The following is a 16,968-nucleotide window of genomic DNA, read 5'->3' as shown; positions in this document are numbered from 1 at the left end:
AATCAGTGACAGTTCTTTTCAAATCGACTGCACATACAGGCTGTCTGTTATTCAATTAGTACAAGAAGAAAAAGGACAAAGACTCATTGTTGACAATATTCCCAAACTGAAAAAAAAAAAAAAAAGTACAATCTAAAGGTACTATGTAACTTTAATGCCCCCTAGTGCATGACACACATGGATGCAGGCACAGATCTAGTATAGCACTTTGTAGCAGTGTAAAATTATGTACAAACTGTTCCTTATAAGTTTATAATAGAGAAAATGACAGAGCCTATTAAAGCAAACACAACAACGCCTACAGTTTAATGTTAATTCTCTGTATACTTTATACATTTGCTCTAACAATTTCTATTTCTAAAACTTTCCCATAATTCTTTTAATAATTCATCTCCAGTGCAAATGGTTAATGCAAAAATGTCTTTCATTAGATTTGTTTTGAAATTCTTTCATTCGAAGTCTAACCTAAATGGATTACATATTTTCTTAAATAAGCATGCTCAGAATTAAGCTTATCTATAGTCTACACAGCTGATAAAAGACATGAAAAGTCTTGAACACTTAAAGAGTAAATAGTTGATGCCATTCTGGTGAAAAGCCAACCAATAAAGCAGAAAAAGGGGAACCTGATAATGGTGAGGATATCATCTCCTGTACTGGACCAATCAACCACTTATATAAGCAGGAATGAAGAAGCAGTGAATACACTTACCAAAGGGACACCAGGGAGAGGGTATCAAAGTTAAGAAATTCTCCTGCAGTAAGTCAAATACTATAACTTTATTCTTGTGATCCAAGAGTTCATCCTCATTCATCTACTTTTCTCAGAGCCCTTTCTACTTCCTTCTAGGTACTTAAATTCAAAGCTCAGTAATGAGGCTATCTTAAGATTTAATTATCTGGACAGCTAATCAAAGTCTTCTCCTCTAACCTGATTATCTACTATACTGAGTTCTCTCTACAGATGTTTTCTAACTTGAAAACTAGGGAACTCAGCCTAATATATAGGCAAATAGTCCATAGCATTTTGTCCCCTACCTTCTCTCTCCATTTAACCCATAAGAACTTACAAATAAATTTCCCAAAATGTGAAGTAGAAAAATCAGTGACCTTATCATATTTACATATATTTTAGTCTTTCTCTGTATGTTCAACAGCAGTTTAACCACTTCTGATCTTTCCAAATTCCTCCCAGGAATATAGCAAGCATCATCAAGCTCATTACATGTTTCATTTAGTAATTTATGAAATGCAAATTTATCCTTAATTCAAAGTTATACCCCAAATTTCTATAGGTAGATTCTCTGTGCTTCTACCAAAATATTAGTTTCTTTTTGCCCAAGAGTTCCAACTAGTCCACTCTAAAACTTCATCTCTAGCCTCTAATTATACCACAGTATCATGTAAATATGTGTCTTTAATACATTGTTATATTCCATAATCAATTTTTTATTATCAATTATAAATCTACTCTAACTAACGAGCATTACTCCAAACAATACAATTTTGGAATAGTTTTGTTTCTAAGTTTGTTTCAAACTTTTACCTGTGGGCCAATCTGAAGTGCTTGATTTTCTGTTGCCCTTTTTCCTGATTCTATATTGCTCAGAGTAGTCTACCACTTCCCCTCGAGCTTTCCGCCCATCAGGGGAAGGGGTGAAGAATTTGGTAAGGCCATCAATGAGCCCTTTGGTTTTCTTGTTGAACTTCAAGGGGACACTGCTATCTCTGCAGAAGTCCAAGCCATCTATTTGCTCTAAATATCCTTCTTCGGATGATGATGCTGACTGTCCGGAGAGAGTGATTTTACGTTTCCGACCCCTCCCAGGGCCAGTTCGAACTTTGCTGAAGGGACCCTTTGATCTAAAGAATCAAACAAGGAAAAAACAAAACTATTAAAAAGAAATCATTATAAGGTTGCAATTTAATATACAACATAGAAAACAACCTACAGCTTTACAAAACAATGTGTTAAGAAAGTTCTATAAACTATAAATAGCATACAAATAAGAAGTATATTATTATTAGAAACATCTATTTCCAGGACACCTAGTTAATTATAGTAAGACAAATCCTAAGCCAGAAAGTCAAAGACATGAGCATGAGCAAGTCAATTCTGTCACTTTACTAGCTACATATCTTAGACAAATCACATTCTCTCTATATACTAGTATCTTCATTAGTGAAATGAAAGTTGGATCACAGAAGACCTAACCTCCTTCCAGATTTAAAAACTGATAATACTGTGATCTTTATACCAACTCAGAATTATACTTTTACCTTTAAACACAAAGATGAGTTTCTTTCTGGATGTCAGAAATCAAAAGATCATTTTGTAGAAATATTAAAGCTTGATTTCTTAAGATTAAAAATATAGACTATCATACTCGTTCTACATATTTCAGGCTGCTAATGTTCATTCATTTCAGTTACATCACTTTCAAGGTAGTATTAAGTATAGAAAAGGAAGGTAAAATTTTTGAGAGCAAAGAGAGGTTCATAGACCAGAAGTGAGTTTATATATCATCAATAACGAATTACTACAGAAATTAAAAAAAAAAAATTAGCTACTCAGTCTTGTCCCACATCCTCCAGACATTGCCTAGTTTCCTAGTCCATAATTTCTGATGTCTGCTAATAGATAAAAACACATTACTTTATATCAGAAGTATACAAAAATGGGACTTGGTTATCACCTCAATCGAAACAACTGAGAATAGATTAAGAGAGGAACCTGTAAAATACTACAATAACAAAAATTTTCTTTGCTATTTTTTATATGAAAAGCAATATAACACAATGGTTAAAAGTCATGCCTCCCTACCTGAATTTTAATCCCAATTCAACATTTACTGTGTATCCTTGTGCATGTTAACTTACCTAGGCCTTAGTTTTCTCTTTCAAAAACCCTAAGTAACACAATAGCTACATTTCATTGGGGTTTTGGAATAATTAAATGTTTCAATGCATGTAAAGCACTTAGAATAGTGGCTGGCACTTTATTAATTTATTATTTTAATAAATATTAGCCATTGTTAAATATATAAGCGCCAGTTACAACAAGAAAAAATTTTTCATAAGAAAACAAATGAATCCTACACTATAGAGAAGACCCTATTCTTTTCTCCCCTCACCTTGCCACAAGTACAACTTACACCGTGTTTTGTTTCTTTAACCTGTTTTTTGGACGTCCTATTGGATTAGCATAGCGCCGTTTTATCTGTGCGGCCTTCTTTTGTAGAAGTTTTCGTCCTTTTTTCCTAGGTCGACATATTTGACATATCCACATGCCTATAAAGAAGTAAAATTCCACACAAAAGTATGATAGACATAAATAATTGAAAGATTTCAAACAGTCTTACTCAAGATCTTAACTTATTTTAGGTAAGGACTAACAATTGAAAATCTGATGAAAGTTCCCCAGAAAAATAAACACGAAAACATATATACACAAAATTCTAGAAATAACTAGAAGGGGTTCACATATACCCTTGAAGCTTACAAATGGATGGAATCCACTAATTCTCAGTTAAAAGTCTCTGTTCTATAACCAGGACTCCAATGATGCCAGGCTTCTAAGGGTGATGGTAGATTCCAAGTCAGGGCAAGGAAAATACAAGATAACCTGAAAGATCTAATACTGTCAGAAAATAAAGACGTGCTCAAAAAATTATAGAGGCATGTTAAAAAAGGACAAAGGAGTCAACCTGAAGGTATTCCCAATGGCCAAATCGGGGACAATTTGAGCAAAAATAATAAAAATAATAATCAGAGCAATGGATGAAAGTTCAAAGGATAAAAGAAAAATTTATGAGTTCATAATGACACAAATTGAATAAATAAATGTAAGAAAGGGACAGCTCATCTTTACAGTAGAATTTCAACTAAGAAATGTAGAAAGAATGATGCACACAGAAAGTCATCACTATGCAGGCATCAGAGTAATAAGTGGTGAGAAAGCATCATTCAGAGATGCTAGAGTTAGTTAGAAAAGGGGAAAAACAATAAGCTTAAGGTGTCTGTCAGATTTCTTCACTGTAATCAAAAGATCAAAACTGACATTATTAGTAATAAGACATATCACTATCCTATACCTCTGTTATGATGCACTGAGAAGGGCACCACAACACCTGTGTGACACTGTCAAAATTCATAACCTCAATTTAATAATGAGACAGCAGAAAAAAAAAAAAAAACCCTACTTGAGGGACTTCTATGAAATAATTGATAAAGGTTAGGAAAGTGTCAAGGTCAAAAAATGACCATCAGGAATTATCACAGACAGAAAAAGACTAAAGTAATATAACAACTAAATGTAATGTGAGGTCCTAGATTGAACCTTGAGCCAAAAATTCAAATAAGATTAGTTAGCCATACCATATCAACATTTCCTGTTTTTTTTAAATTGTAATTATAAATGGACATCATGCCTTTATTTTGTTTATTTTTTTATGTGATGCTAAGGATGAAACCCAGTGCCTCTCATGTGCCAATAAGAAAGCACTCTGCCACTGAGCTATAGTCTCAACCCCATAATTTCCTGGTTTTGACAGTTATGTTTCTGTAAGATAACATTAGGGAAGCTAGGTAAAGAATATGATGAGAGCTCTCTGTACTTCTTTTACTACTTTTAAGTATGAAATAAATTCAAGATGTAACATTTCCTGTTATAAACTGGAAAACCTCTTTTGTAGGAGTTAAATACACAAGATGGAAGTTCTAAGAAAACCTTCCTTTCTTGTCTTATCTCAGGAGGCCTCTTGCCCAGACTTCACATAAATGGAAAAGAGGGTTATTTATTCTTCTAATATGTATAAATGTAAGACTTTTCAAAAGGTAATAATCAATAGAATGGCCTAATAGTAATTTCAAAAAAGACTCTGAAATGCATAACTTGGCTATAATATAGCGTTGAGTCCTTTTCCATCACAGGAAAACTTTCTCCTAACAAACATTATCAAATACTCTGTGCCCTTAAGAAACTTTTAAATCAATCAGAGTTGAAGTAGAATTGGTGACAGAACAAAACGGGAGTAACTTCATTTTTCTTTTAAGGAAACTATAAACATATACGATGATATTTCATGTAAATGCAAACAAAAGGCATATAAACAAATATACTTCAAGGAACAGGAGTCAAAAGAATAAAATATTAACCTTATAAATAAAACTTATTTTATAAATAGGCTTTTTCTTTAAATTTTGAATAAACCAGATCTCAATAGCTCCAGGCCGCTAAAAAGTGCTGAGTAGCCGTATAATCAACATGATCTAATACAATTTCATTTTCTCCTTTTTTTTTTAAAAAGGAGATATTTCAAGATATCACACAAGTCCCTACACTTAATGTGACAGTTCTCTTTCTACAACCCCCAAAAGATCAATTATTCTTTTATTTTAATGGCAGCTACAATGTGCTTTCACTAACATATTCCTTTATACTCTCAATTTTATTTCTGAAAGTATTTTTCACCTTTTGGCATCCTTGTGAGTGGTGGGTCACAACATTCCATGTGAAAACCTCGGTCACATGAATCACAAAAGAGCATGTTATCCTTAAAAAAAGAAAAAATAGTTCTGCTTAAATTTATGAAACAGAAACGTATCAGGATCATGACTTCATAAAACCAAGGAGGCTTCAAAGATCTTAAAAGAAATGAACTAACCATAGTATTATGCTCCCTTAAATATATTAACTAAGTAAATAGTCTGAGTTAGCTTTGTTTCATCCAATCTTTGGAAAGCTAGTTCATTACTTTCCAGTACATCCAACAACAGCCAGAAAAAAGCTAAGCAGCCCTGGTCTGTTTTAATAAAAAAGGAAAAGTTGTAATTAGGAAGCAAACATTCCTAAATGAATGTTTCCATATTACTCAAAGAAATTTGGTGAGAATTTCCTTGAAATGGCTTAGTTCTCTGCAAATTTTGATTACAATGATTTACAAACTACCTAGAAATATTCCAAGTCTAATTAAGCAAGTATTCTAAACTAATAACATGTTATTTAAAGAGGCTACAGAGTGACTGCAAAATGATTAGCCTCATTTGCCAGTTTAACATTCTACTTCTAAGTGAAGTACACACATTGGAAAGCAAAGATACTCACTGCATTTTTGCCTTGATCTCTACAGGAGCTGCATGTTTTACACTCGATGCACTGCCACCGTAAGGCCTTCACTCTAACTGTTAGTTCAGGGGAAAACTTTAAACAGGAGGGATGACCTAGTAAAAGGGGAAAAAAATTCATGAATGAAACAATCAAAAATTATGCAATTGTACTACAGAAATAATGTAGAAAAAGGCAATTACCTTCAATACAAAAACATATCAAAACAAAATGGTTCTAGAAGTTTGCCATTAAAGGTCTCATCAGTTTTATTAAGGTTAAATAGGATTTAGAACACCTTTCCCCAGTTTGATTATAGATACACTTCAAACTTTATTAAATGGGCATAGAGCATGTATGTACACATAACACCTGCCCAGGCCACTTCTGAAAGAATACAGAAAAGGCTAAGAATGTTAGTAAATGCAGTTATAAACATTTTGAAGGCAAAGGATTTTATATTTCCCTTTGCACCTTTTTGTGTTCTTATTTTGAAAATGATAACATTACTTTTATATTTAAAAATATATAATGAAAATTTGACCATTTAAAGTAAGTTATTTGCTCATGATATAAGGCACTTAATCTAAAACTAAAACCAAAAGCAATGTTTCTGTTGGGATCAGAAAACAGAAAAAACAAACAAACAAACAAAAAACCTCTTTCAGGAGTTAACTTTTCCAGGAGGTAGTACCGGTTTGATTCTCAAAAATTTAATGTAGCCTATTTTGCCCTCAACACTAAAAAGATTTATCCCTCTCCTCTAAAAGTTCTGCTTATTTTTCTTTGATGAGAGAAAAGGCTTGTTAAATCATCTTTCTCCTCTTTTCTATTTCTAAGGACTTTTCTCTTTTATGAAATAGTAAGTTAATCATCAAAACATTACTAACAACTAGGTTTATAATTCGTTACTTGGGAAGCTGTGACAGGAGGATTGCAAATTCAAGGTCATCCTAGGCAACTTATCTAGACCCTGTCTCAAAATGAAAATCTAAAAAAGGTCTGAGGATGCAGCCATGGTAGTTTTTCTAGCATGCTCAAGGCCCAGGGTTGTCACTAACACTGAAGGAAATGAGCACTTCATCCATAATCTCATCATCTTAGAATAAAAGTCATTTTCGCATTTTACTTTTCCTTAATAAAAACTAGCTAACAGCCCTCATGTGGTTGTAATTATAGAATATGAAGTTTTTGTTTTGCCTTTCTTCCTTATTTTATTCAAATAACCTCCACACTCATATTCCTTAAAGTGATCATATACTGATATGACACACCATAACCTACATGACCATTTCCCTATCATTAAGGTGCAAGGACTATATTATCCATAAGAGTTGAAAAGAGAACACTAAGATGAATTATTTCATGTTTATAAATCTTTTCCTTCTTTTAAATTAATTCCTTAGAATAAATTCTTGAAAGTAAGACTGGTGAGTGAAATGAATTAAACATTTTTATAGCTTGACAGGTTCAGATGCATTACCAAAACATTTTCCAAAAGCTGTAATACTCAGTGCCATCAGTAAAGTACAAATCTTTAACCATTATTTCATCATTTCTAAGTTGGGACCCTGTCACCTTTCATTAGCATAAAAATTGTAAAATGATGTTTCATTGCTGCTTTGATGTACATTGCTATTAGGTAAACTTTATATGCCTGACAATTTTCTCTTCTGTAAACTGCTAGGCAGTACTCTGGACTTTATGCTTACAAACAAACACTTGCTCTAAACTCATATAGCATCACTCATTCATTCATTCGTTCGTTCATTCATTTTGGATTGGGGATTTCATCCAGGGGCACTTTACCTCTGAGCTACATCCCCAAGACTTTTTTTCATTTTTTTGAACAGGGCCTTGCCAAATTGCTCAGGCTGGCCTCAAACTTACAATCCTCCTCTCAGATTCCTGAGTTGCTGGGATTACAGGTATGTACTACCACACCCAGCCCTTTGCCATATCTAATCCGATTATTTCCCCCAAACTACTCTTGCTCTTTTTATTTGAGGCATGTTAGTTTTCAATTTAGAAAATATTAATTTTCATATATTTGAATGTCTATGCTTTTCTTCCTTGGTTGTTGTAAAGGTCAGTGGCCAAGGTGTCTTCTAATCACTTTATCCTTTTATAGATCCTTTCCCACACTGAATGGGATTGATTTGTGTAACCAATAGGACACTGCTGAAATGACAGAGTATGACTTAAAAGGCTTATAACTTAAAAGTTATAAAAGATAATGCAAATTCCACCTTATCTCTCAGATACTTGCTCAGGGGAAGCAGGTTGTCACGTTGTAGACAATCAAGCAGCCCGTTAGAGAGACAGTAGCATCAACTCACCAGTCTGTTAAGTGAGTCATCATGGAAGCCTTCAGGTGCCCATAGCACTTCTTAAAATTGTAGCTGTAGCTGGGGGTGCAGCTCAGTGGTAGAGTGCCTTTTGCCTAACATGTGCGAGGCCCTAGGTTCAATCTCAGGCAACACAAAAAGAAAAAACTGCAACCCCATTAAAGATATCAAGTCAAAATCAACAAACTAAAGCACTCGCAAATTCCTGATCCACGGAAAGAGTATGAAATAAAAAATGGCTGGGCACAGTAGCACATGCTTATAATCCCAGCTGCTCAGGAGGCTGAGCAGAAGGATCCCAAGATCAAAGCAAGCCTCAGCAACTTATTGAGACCCTGTCTCAAAATAAAAAATGAAAGGGGCTAGGAATGTAGCTCAATGGTTAAGCGTGCCTGGGTTCAATCCCTGATACCAAGAAAAAAGTCTGTTTTCCATTTCTACAGTAATATAAAACTAATTATTTATTATTTCTTTAAAAACTATCTCTACAGTAATAGTTTACAAATTATGTTCTTCCATAGCTTAGAGACACTCAAGAGACTTCCTCAAATATGCTTCTTCTTAAATGGTAAAGCCATAACACAATACTTTGCCATCTCCATTTCAACTCAATAAGAAAAGATTCTTTTCTGTTTTATTTATTTGGGTTCCCATAAAATTACATTTGAGGAAAAGTCTGGAAAGCGCTGCATGACATAACATAATATCTTTATTCTTTGATGATTTTACAGTTTAGATTTAAATCCATCCAGATTCATTTTGGTTAGTGGATATGGTCACACAACACTCAAGATCTAGTCCCACCTTCTTCTAGTCCCATATTAAAAATAAAAAGCTAAAAACTACACTTCCTACACATCTTTGCAGTTAGGCTCTAGATATGAACTGAGCCTCGCTGAATTCCAACTGGATGTACTCAAGGAATATTTGAAAGGCAGAAATGAGGTAAAGATCATCCTCCTTCTACTACTGTTTTCTAATGATAAGCAAAGCCATGAAGACAACAGCACTGACTCTTCTCCTTCAAGGCTATTCCAGAGACAACTGTGATAATGACCAAATTCAGTATCTCAGTACCCTATACTCAATAGCTTTGGGTTGGCCTCCTATTTCCAGCTGTCCCAGATAAAGTCAAACACGGTACTCTGGTGGGTCAGTTTCTGCAGTGTCCCAGAAGTCCTTAAAGGACAACTTGAAGCCTGTCTCTCTTCAGCTCTTCCAAAATTTCACAAATACCTAGTTTCAGTATTAAATTTCTTTCCTCTTTCCTCTACAGTGTGCCTTTGTTTTCTAGACTAAGTCCTGAAGGTTATTCATATAAAACATTGAAAATTAAGCCAATGATCAAAAAATAATGCTGGTTTATTAAAGCTTTTCCTCATGAGTTCTTAAAATTTAAAGAATAACTCTGAAACTAAGAAATTCAGAGACTCTGCAAAATCTTTCTTAGGGCCCAGAATTTCACATTGCTCACCAAATTGCAGTGTCAACACTCTGTGTCCCCATGTGACACAAGTAAGTTTCCATCAAGAAAAACAAATCTGTTATCATCCTGGTTCTACGCATCGAGCCTGAGGCATAAATCAAGAAAGATAAGTAGTGATTATTAAAGAAACCGGCAATAACTTCAAACTGATTGCTGTGATTTAAGCAGATGTTCAATAATGAAATATAAAGATCAACAGGAAAAAATACGTAGAGATTTTTATTACAAAACAATCTAAGCTGTGATTTAAATTAACTGAATTAAACATTTCAGCTTTTCAAATCCCTCTCTAGTGTAGAAGTTCATCTCAGTTACCTATACCAGAGTCAGACTGAAACATTAATTTCATAAGGATCAAGGGTATCAACTCAGTTACACACACTTTCCTCTGCTTTACCAGGCTAATGTTAGAAGGCAAAAAGGAAATCACATACCACTATTGCCACAGTCTGCACAGGAGATGAGTTCTTCTGGTTTCTTTTCCCGGTTTTGTTCTTTTGTACCAAGACAGAAACTACAGATGGGGATTGGTTCAGCAACCGGCTGTAAAGAAAAACAAGTCATTCAGTAGTAGTACTTTTTAGTATTAATATAAAGATATTAAAATTACAGCTTTAAATTCTTATGAGAGTTATACATAACTGCAGAATAATAATTATATCATATTCCTAAAATCCCAACTAAACAGGTGAGTTCTAACAAAGCCTATTTTGGCTGGGTCTTTATGACTAATCAAAAAAAGCAAATCAGATTTGTTACACAGAAACCAAAAGACACAGTATGGATTAAATAAAACAAATCCTTCCCTAAGACTGAAAAATTCAAATGAACCAAGTGCAAAAATAGTGTCAGTCCCCAAGAGGCATATGAACTAGTAGAAAAGCAACAAGATATATATGGATAAACTTAATGTGCAGAGGAAAACAAAGTGCTATAAGAAACAGTAAGTATTTACAGCATTTATAGTATTTATGGGAGTTCTATCCACTCCCATCATGAGTAGATAGAAAAGAATAGAATAAGAATAGAAGGGTAAAGAAACAGGATAAAGTCTGAGATAGAGAAATACCAACATTTAGGAGCATCAGAGGAAAAAAAAGAGATTAAAAAGTACCAAACCGAGAGAAAAGAGAACTAGGAAAAGTAATGATACAAGAATTATAAGAAACAGAGCAATCAACAATCAATTTTGGGAAGATAAAGTATGCACTAGATTCTCACTTGAAAAAAATAGTTGGAAGGAAATGCAAATCAAAACTAAACTGAGATTTCATCTCACTCCAGTTAAAAATGGCAGCCAACACAAATACAAATAATAATAAATGCTGGAGAGGATTTGGAAAAAAGGGAACACTTTCACACTGCTAGTGGAATTATAAATTAGTATAAGCACTGTGGAAATCTGTATGAAGGTTCCTCAAGAGACCAGGAATGGAAACACTAAACAATCCAGTATTACCACTGAATCATATACCACTCCACAGTGGTAAATGATTCATTCTAAAGAAATGAAGTTGGCATATAATGACACATGAATGCCCATGTTTGCAACAGCACAGTCACAAAAGCCAAACTATAGAACCAGCCTACATGTGTATATGGAACCAGTCTAGGTATCTGTCAATGGAAGAATGGATAAAGAAAACAATGGAGTTTTATTCAGTTATAAAGAATGAAATTACGTCAACTGCAGGAAAATGCATGGAAATTGGGAATATTATGTTAAGAAAAATAAGCCAAACTCAAAAGTTAGGAGTCATATGTTTTCTCATATGTGGAAGCTAGAGAAAAAAATGGAAAATTTTTCATTTTCAACAAAATTTGAAGGGGAAATCAATAGAGAAGAATGGGACCAAAGGGAGGGAGGACAGGAAGGAAAGGGGAACTATTGAGCAATAATACTGGCCAAACTACATTATTCTACTACGTACATATATCAATATGTAACAATGAATTCTATCATTATGAACAACTATAATGCACCAATAAAAAAATATGGGAGGGAAAAGAAAGAAAAATAGTTGGAGATCTCACTATATGACAGCCCTTTTTAGTCCTTATTGTACTTAAGTTATAGAAACCAACAAACTGCCATGAAGGAACAGAAAGAAGACAAGAGTAGCTAAAAATAAGGGGTAAAGGGTTTTAGTATTATCTAGGTATTTATGATGGGAAAGGTTAAACCTGTTTAAATGTGGAAGAGAAGACAAACACGCTTGAAGAATTTCAAGAAACAAGAAACACGAATGAACATTTTATGTAGTTAAAGTCTAGAGGCTGTACTAGTCATAATACTAGCCACTATAACATGCAGTTTTCAATTAATTAAGTTTAAATTAATTGAGATAAATTTAATTCTTCATTCACATTAGCTTCAAGTGCCCAAGTCACATGTAGCTAGTGGCTTAACAGTACTGGATAGCACCAAAATAGAACAATTCCATACAGAAAATTCTACTGGCTAACATTGGTTTAGAAAAGAAGTGGATTCTAGAACATGGTTAAAGAGACTTGGCTTTGGTAGTATAAACTACCAAAAGGGGGGATAGTGGAAATGGGAAAAAGTTGAGGGTGCCATTTCTCATAGCTTCCCTTATTTCTGGAAAACAGAAATAAAACCACCTACTAAAAGTGGGACAGGGGTTGGCTAGACGAGAACTTAATAGAACATGAGAAAGTGAAAACTCATTAAGGAAACTGAGAGGTGAGATCAGCTGGGATCAAGAAAAGATAATGAAAATATTCCTTATCAAAATGGACACACATAACTCAGTCAAGACAAGATCAGAAAAGCACGTGTTAACACAGAAAATAAATTCAAAATATAAGAGAGGAAGGTTGAGGAGCTCCCTGCAAAATGACCTCCATCTGTTTCACTACACTAGAAGGCAACATCTCATTTTAAAGAAAAATAGATAAATATAGATTTGGGCATTTATAGAGAGTAGAAAAGTTTTAGAAGTCTGTGTATGGAAGATGTTAGGGAATCAATTAGTGATGAAAAATAAAATTGTCAATCAGTCCATGAAGTTAAGATTCAAAAGAATCGATTTACAGTGATTCCAACCAAAATGGTTATACAACCTTCTTAGCACCTCTAAAGCCTTAGACTGACAAAAACAGAGGCTGGAGATTGACAAGACAGGTCAACAGGGGAGGGTCACTAGAAAAGAAATGCAAACATTTCTAAATGGTGGATCACAAAGATGAGGCTGGGAATCATAAACAGAAGAGGGCTGACAGACTAGAAATATAAGGAGTTAAAGTATTGTAAGAATCCAGATGAAACTAACAAAAAAGTTCAGCAGGAGGTGAAAGAATTGGAAAATGAGGACTGACTGTGGTCAGCAGAAGAACTTCAGCATTTGTGCAGAACAAACAGTCATCCTAAAGGTAGTGAGGATCAAAACAAAGTCTCTTCTTCCAGAGTCTCTACTGCCACTCTCTTCTTAAAACAAGTTTAAGAGTAAGGAAAATTAGCTTTCTCAGGGAAATATGGAACAACTCAATGCATTAATTACCAACTAATGGTAGGTCAGAATACCCCAGTTTCAATGCTAAGCATATAGTATGACTTCAACAAGATGGTTAAAAATAGTTGGGTTCAGATAAAGAACCCTGTGATTACTATAGAGCTGAAGAAGCCTACCTTAGCACAGGGAACTATAGGACAGACTGGAAATAGCATCACAACTTAAGCTAGTTAAAATTATAGTTAGTATATTTAAGAATAGCAAAGAACTTGGCTAATAACTACTACTTGTGAGGCATAGGTTAAATCATTTTACCACTTAAGAGGACAAATGTACATGAATAAAGACAAAGTGAAAAACAGACTATTGTTGCTGCTCTTCAACAAAGGAAATATGGTCTTAAAAATTAAAAATACATAGTAATCCATGGCTTCGAATGTGTTCTCAATGAAATATTTTTCAACTATAAGTGAATGAAATTATGTCATTTGCAGCAACATGGGTAGAACTGGAAGGCTTTATGGTAAGTGAAATAAGTCAGGCACAGAAAGATGAATACTCCATGTTTTCACTTATATGGGGAAGCTAAAAATTGATCTCAGATAAGTAAACAGTAGAATAGAGGTTACCAGAGCCTAAGAGTGCAGAAGAGTGAGGGAAGAGAGAGAACTGGAGGAATGAGGGGATGAAGAGAGAACTATTAGTAAGTCCAAGCATGCAGTTGATAGGAGGAATAACTTCTAATGCTCTATAGCACAGCAGGCTAACTATGATTGATAACAGTTAAATATGTATTTTCAAATAGCCAGTGGGAAGGATTTTGAATGTTTTCAACACTACTGGTTAATTACACATTGTATAAATGTTTTGAGCTGGGTGTGGTGACACTTGTCTGTAATTCCAACAACTAGGGAGGCTGAGGCAGGAAGATTGCAAGTTTAAGACCAGCCTCAGTAACCCTGTCTCAAAAATTACAAATGAAAAGGGATAGAGATTAGCTCAGTAATAAAGTGCCTCTGGATTCAATCCTGGGGGTTTTGGGGAGGGGCACTCAAATGCCACACTGCACATCATAAATGCGTAATTATTATGCTATCAATAAAATATTAAAATATACTTTTAAAATGTCTTCATCAGCTAGAATTACTCAATGAAGTTTCCAATGGCAAAAAAATGATACTGTTTAAAATTATACCAAAGAAACTAGCAAAACTGTCCTTATGTATGTTTCCTGTAATATCACTACTGTTAATATTTCTTTTATATATGAGCAACGCTTCATATTACTAGGCTTTGTCTATCCCAATCCAAATCTACTCATTAAAGTCAGATGTGGGTATGTAGTGATCCAGACAGACTGGCTGCCTGGTTACTTGGAGCTTTGTAGCCAGTTTAACTGAATTATTCTGGCACTTATCAAATGACCACAGTCTCAGACCTTGACTATCCACTCCACAAAACAATTATCTGATTAATTTCAATAATGACAACTTAAGTTTACAGTGTGAAACTTAAGTAATTTTAAGTGTGAAAATAAAGTTAAGAAATAATTTCTTAAGTCAAATAAAGGTACTGGTCCAAGAATACTGAAATTGTATGGAAACAATTTTCAGTACTACATGGCAACGTAGCCATAATCTCTTTAACCTACACACTTCCTGATGAAGATGTATTCTCTTTGACATCACAGGATCAAACATGAGAATGATAAATTTTTTAGCTACCAAAACAACTGAAACCACAGAGACATCACTGACAACTATCATGACAGTTTTAACTAAGTGATAATTTCAGTTTGTTTTTTCTTGTTAAATACCATTTGGAAAAGAGTAAAGTAACAGTAATTTAGGGGTCGTTTTACCTGAGGATCTATAAGCAAATTAATAATAAGAATAAATTATGTAGACATAGCCTATGAAGTTTAATTTGTTGATCAAATAGCACTGCTTACTCAGTATACATTGTTTTTAAATATGCAGAACTACATTTTTAAGAGCATAAAAAAATTAAACCTCCATGTCATTCTCATTGGCAAACTATTCATGAGAAAACCAGTGACTCAGGGCTAAAACTACATTAGGTTTACTGTAAGATTTGAGTCTGAAATGTATTGAGTTCCTAAGGTACAGACAGATTCATGCCATTTTCTGAATAAACTTCAACAAGCTAATTTCATTACCTTATATCACAAAGACAAAGAACAACTGGGAATCAATAAATACAACTTTTCAAAATCTGTAAAGACAGACATATGCCACATAATCATTGCTCCCAGACTTGTCCAAGCTGCTTTATACCAGAGTTCCTATGATCTAGAAAGTAAACCTATTTCAACAGCTAATGAAAGAAGAAAGGTGGTAGCAAATGACTTTACACACCATTAAACACAGAAGTCAGAGTGAATCTGATAAGAGGTAAGTCAAAGCTAGTCATTCAGCTACCCGAAACCCACTGGTCCAATGCCTTGCTCTCAGATTAAATGCCACATGAACTACAAGACCTTATGCTCCACCGTCCCCCACCACCCAACAGAATTACCTCTCTGCCCTTATCTCCTATTGCTCTCATTCTGATATTCTACTCCAGCTTCTTCATTTTTGATAAGTTAGATGTTCCAGGTACAAGACCTCTCTACATTTACTTCCTTCTACGTAGAATGCTCTTTCCTTCTCTGAAACCCCATTTAACACTTCAAAGCAACCTACCCACCACAATAATTCATAACTCCTTGCCTACTTTATTTTTTTTCCTTAACCCTTTTCACTAATTAATGTGTATATGGGTATCTTATTGACTATTGTTGTTAAATAAACACAAATTCTATGAAGGTTCTCTTTTTATCTGTTTAAGACTGTATCACCAGTACTGAAAACAGTGCCTCACATATAGTAGGCATTCAGCAAGTATTATTGCATGATTAATTACTGTGTATAACTAGAAATATTCAGAAAAACAGTACCCTATATGAAAAGAATGATGAATTGTGTATGAGCCTCAAAGTATGTGTAGCTCAAAAATAACTGGGATAATAAATGTTCTACTATTTACATAGCAATCTTACAAAGTGATTTTACAGCCTAATAAATAAGACCTCTGCCATTGTAACCCACCTCCACTCAATTTCTCAAAAGTAGGGGGAGTCTTGGGACTGGAGGCACTTAGGTTGTACACTGTACCATCTATTTGTTGCCCTGTATCACCTTATGCAACATGTTGAGATCTCAAAAATAATCACCAGATGGCAGCATTTAAGCAAACATGATAGATGCTCTGATGACAAGTAGAATATTCTGACTTGAGTTTTTGGAAATAACTTCGAAAAACAAGATTCCCATTACTTGAGATTTAAATCATGAAATGAAAGCATTTTTTAACACAGTTATTTAATAAATCTTAAATAAGGGCATTTTCTAGATATTCAGATCCATCATCTAAAATATTTTCATTTTAAAGCCTTGTTTTCATATCTTTCCCCTAAGACAATTTTTGGTTCTTTTTAGTTATATATGACAGGAGAATCCATTTTGATATAATTATACAAGCATGGAATATATC

The 16,968-nt window shown here is 34.1% G+C and overlaps 1 protein-coding gene across 4 annotated transcripts in view; it reads right to left on the bottom strand.

Moving 5' to 3' along the window:
• The window catches only part of Kat6a (lysine acetyltransferase 6A), a 95,880-nt gene that overhangs the window by 36,821 nt on the left and 42,091 nt on the right, over positions 1 to 16,968 (bottom strand). For 3 of the 4 annotated variants that reach the window (XM_047549116.1, XM_047549115.1, XM_047549117.1), the window contains 5 exons: positions 10,375 to 10,483; positions 6,107 to 6,222; positions 5,474 to 5,555; positions 3,156 to 3,291; positions 1,547 to 1,863 (listed from right to left, as the gene is read on the bottom strand). In XM_047549116.1, the coding sequence (XP_047405072.1) occupies positions 1,547 to 1,863; positions 3,156 to 3,291; positions 5,474 to 5,555; positions 6,107 to 6,222; positions 10,375 to 10,483 (760 nt within the window). The remainder of the gene's footprint in view (positions 1 to 1,546; positions 1,864 to 3,155; positions 3,292 to 5,473; positions 5,556 to 6,106; positions 6,223 to 10,374; positions 10,484 to 16,968) is intronic. The other variant, XM_047549118.1, reaches the window with a different exon arrangement.

This window comes from Sciurus carolinensis, chromosome 4 (assembly GCF_902686445.1).
Source record: "Sciurus carolinensis chromosome 4, mSciCar1.2, whole genome shotgun sequence".
Classification (NCBI taxonomy): Eukaryota; Metazoa; Chordata; class Mammalia; order Rodentia; family Sciuridae; genus Sciurus; species Sciurus carolinensis.
Note: the sequence above shows the minus strand (reverse complement) of the source record. Positions and strands in the feature narration are given on the sequence as shown.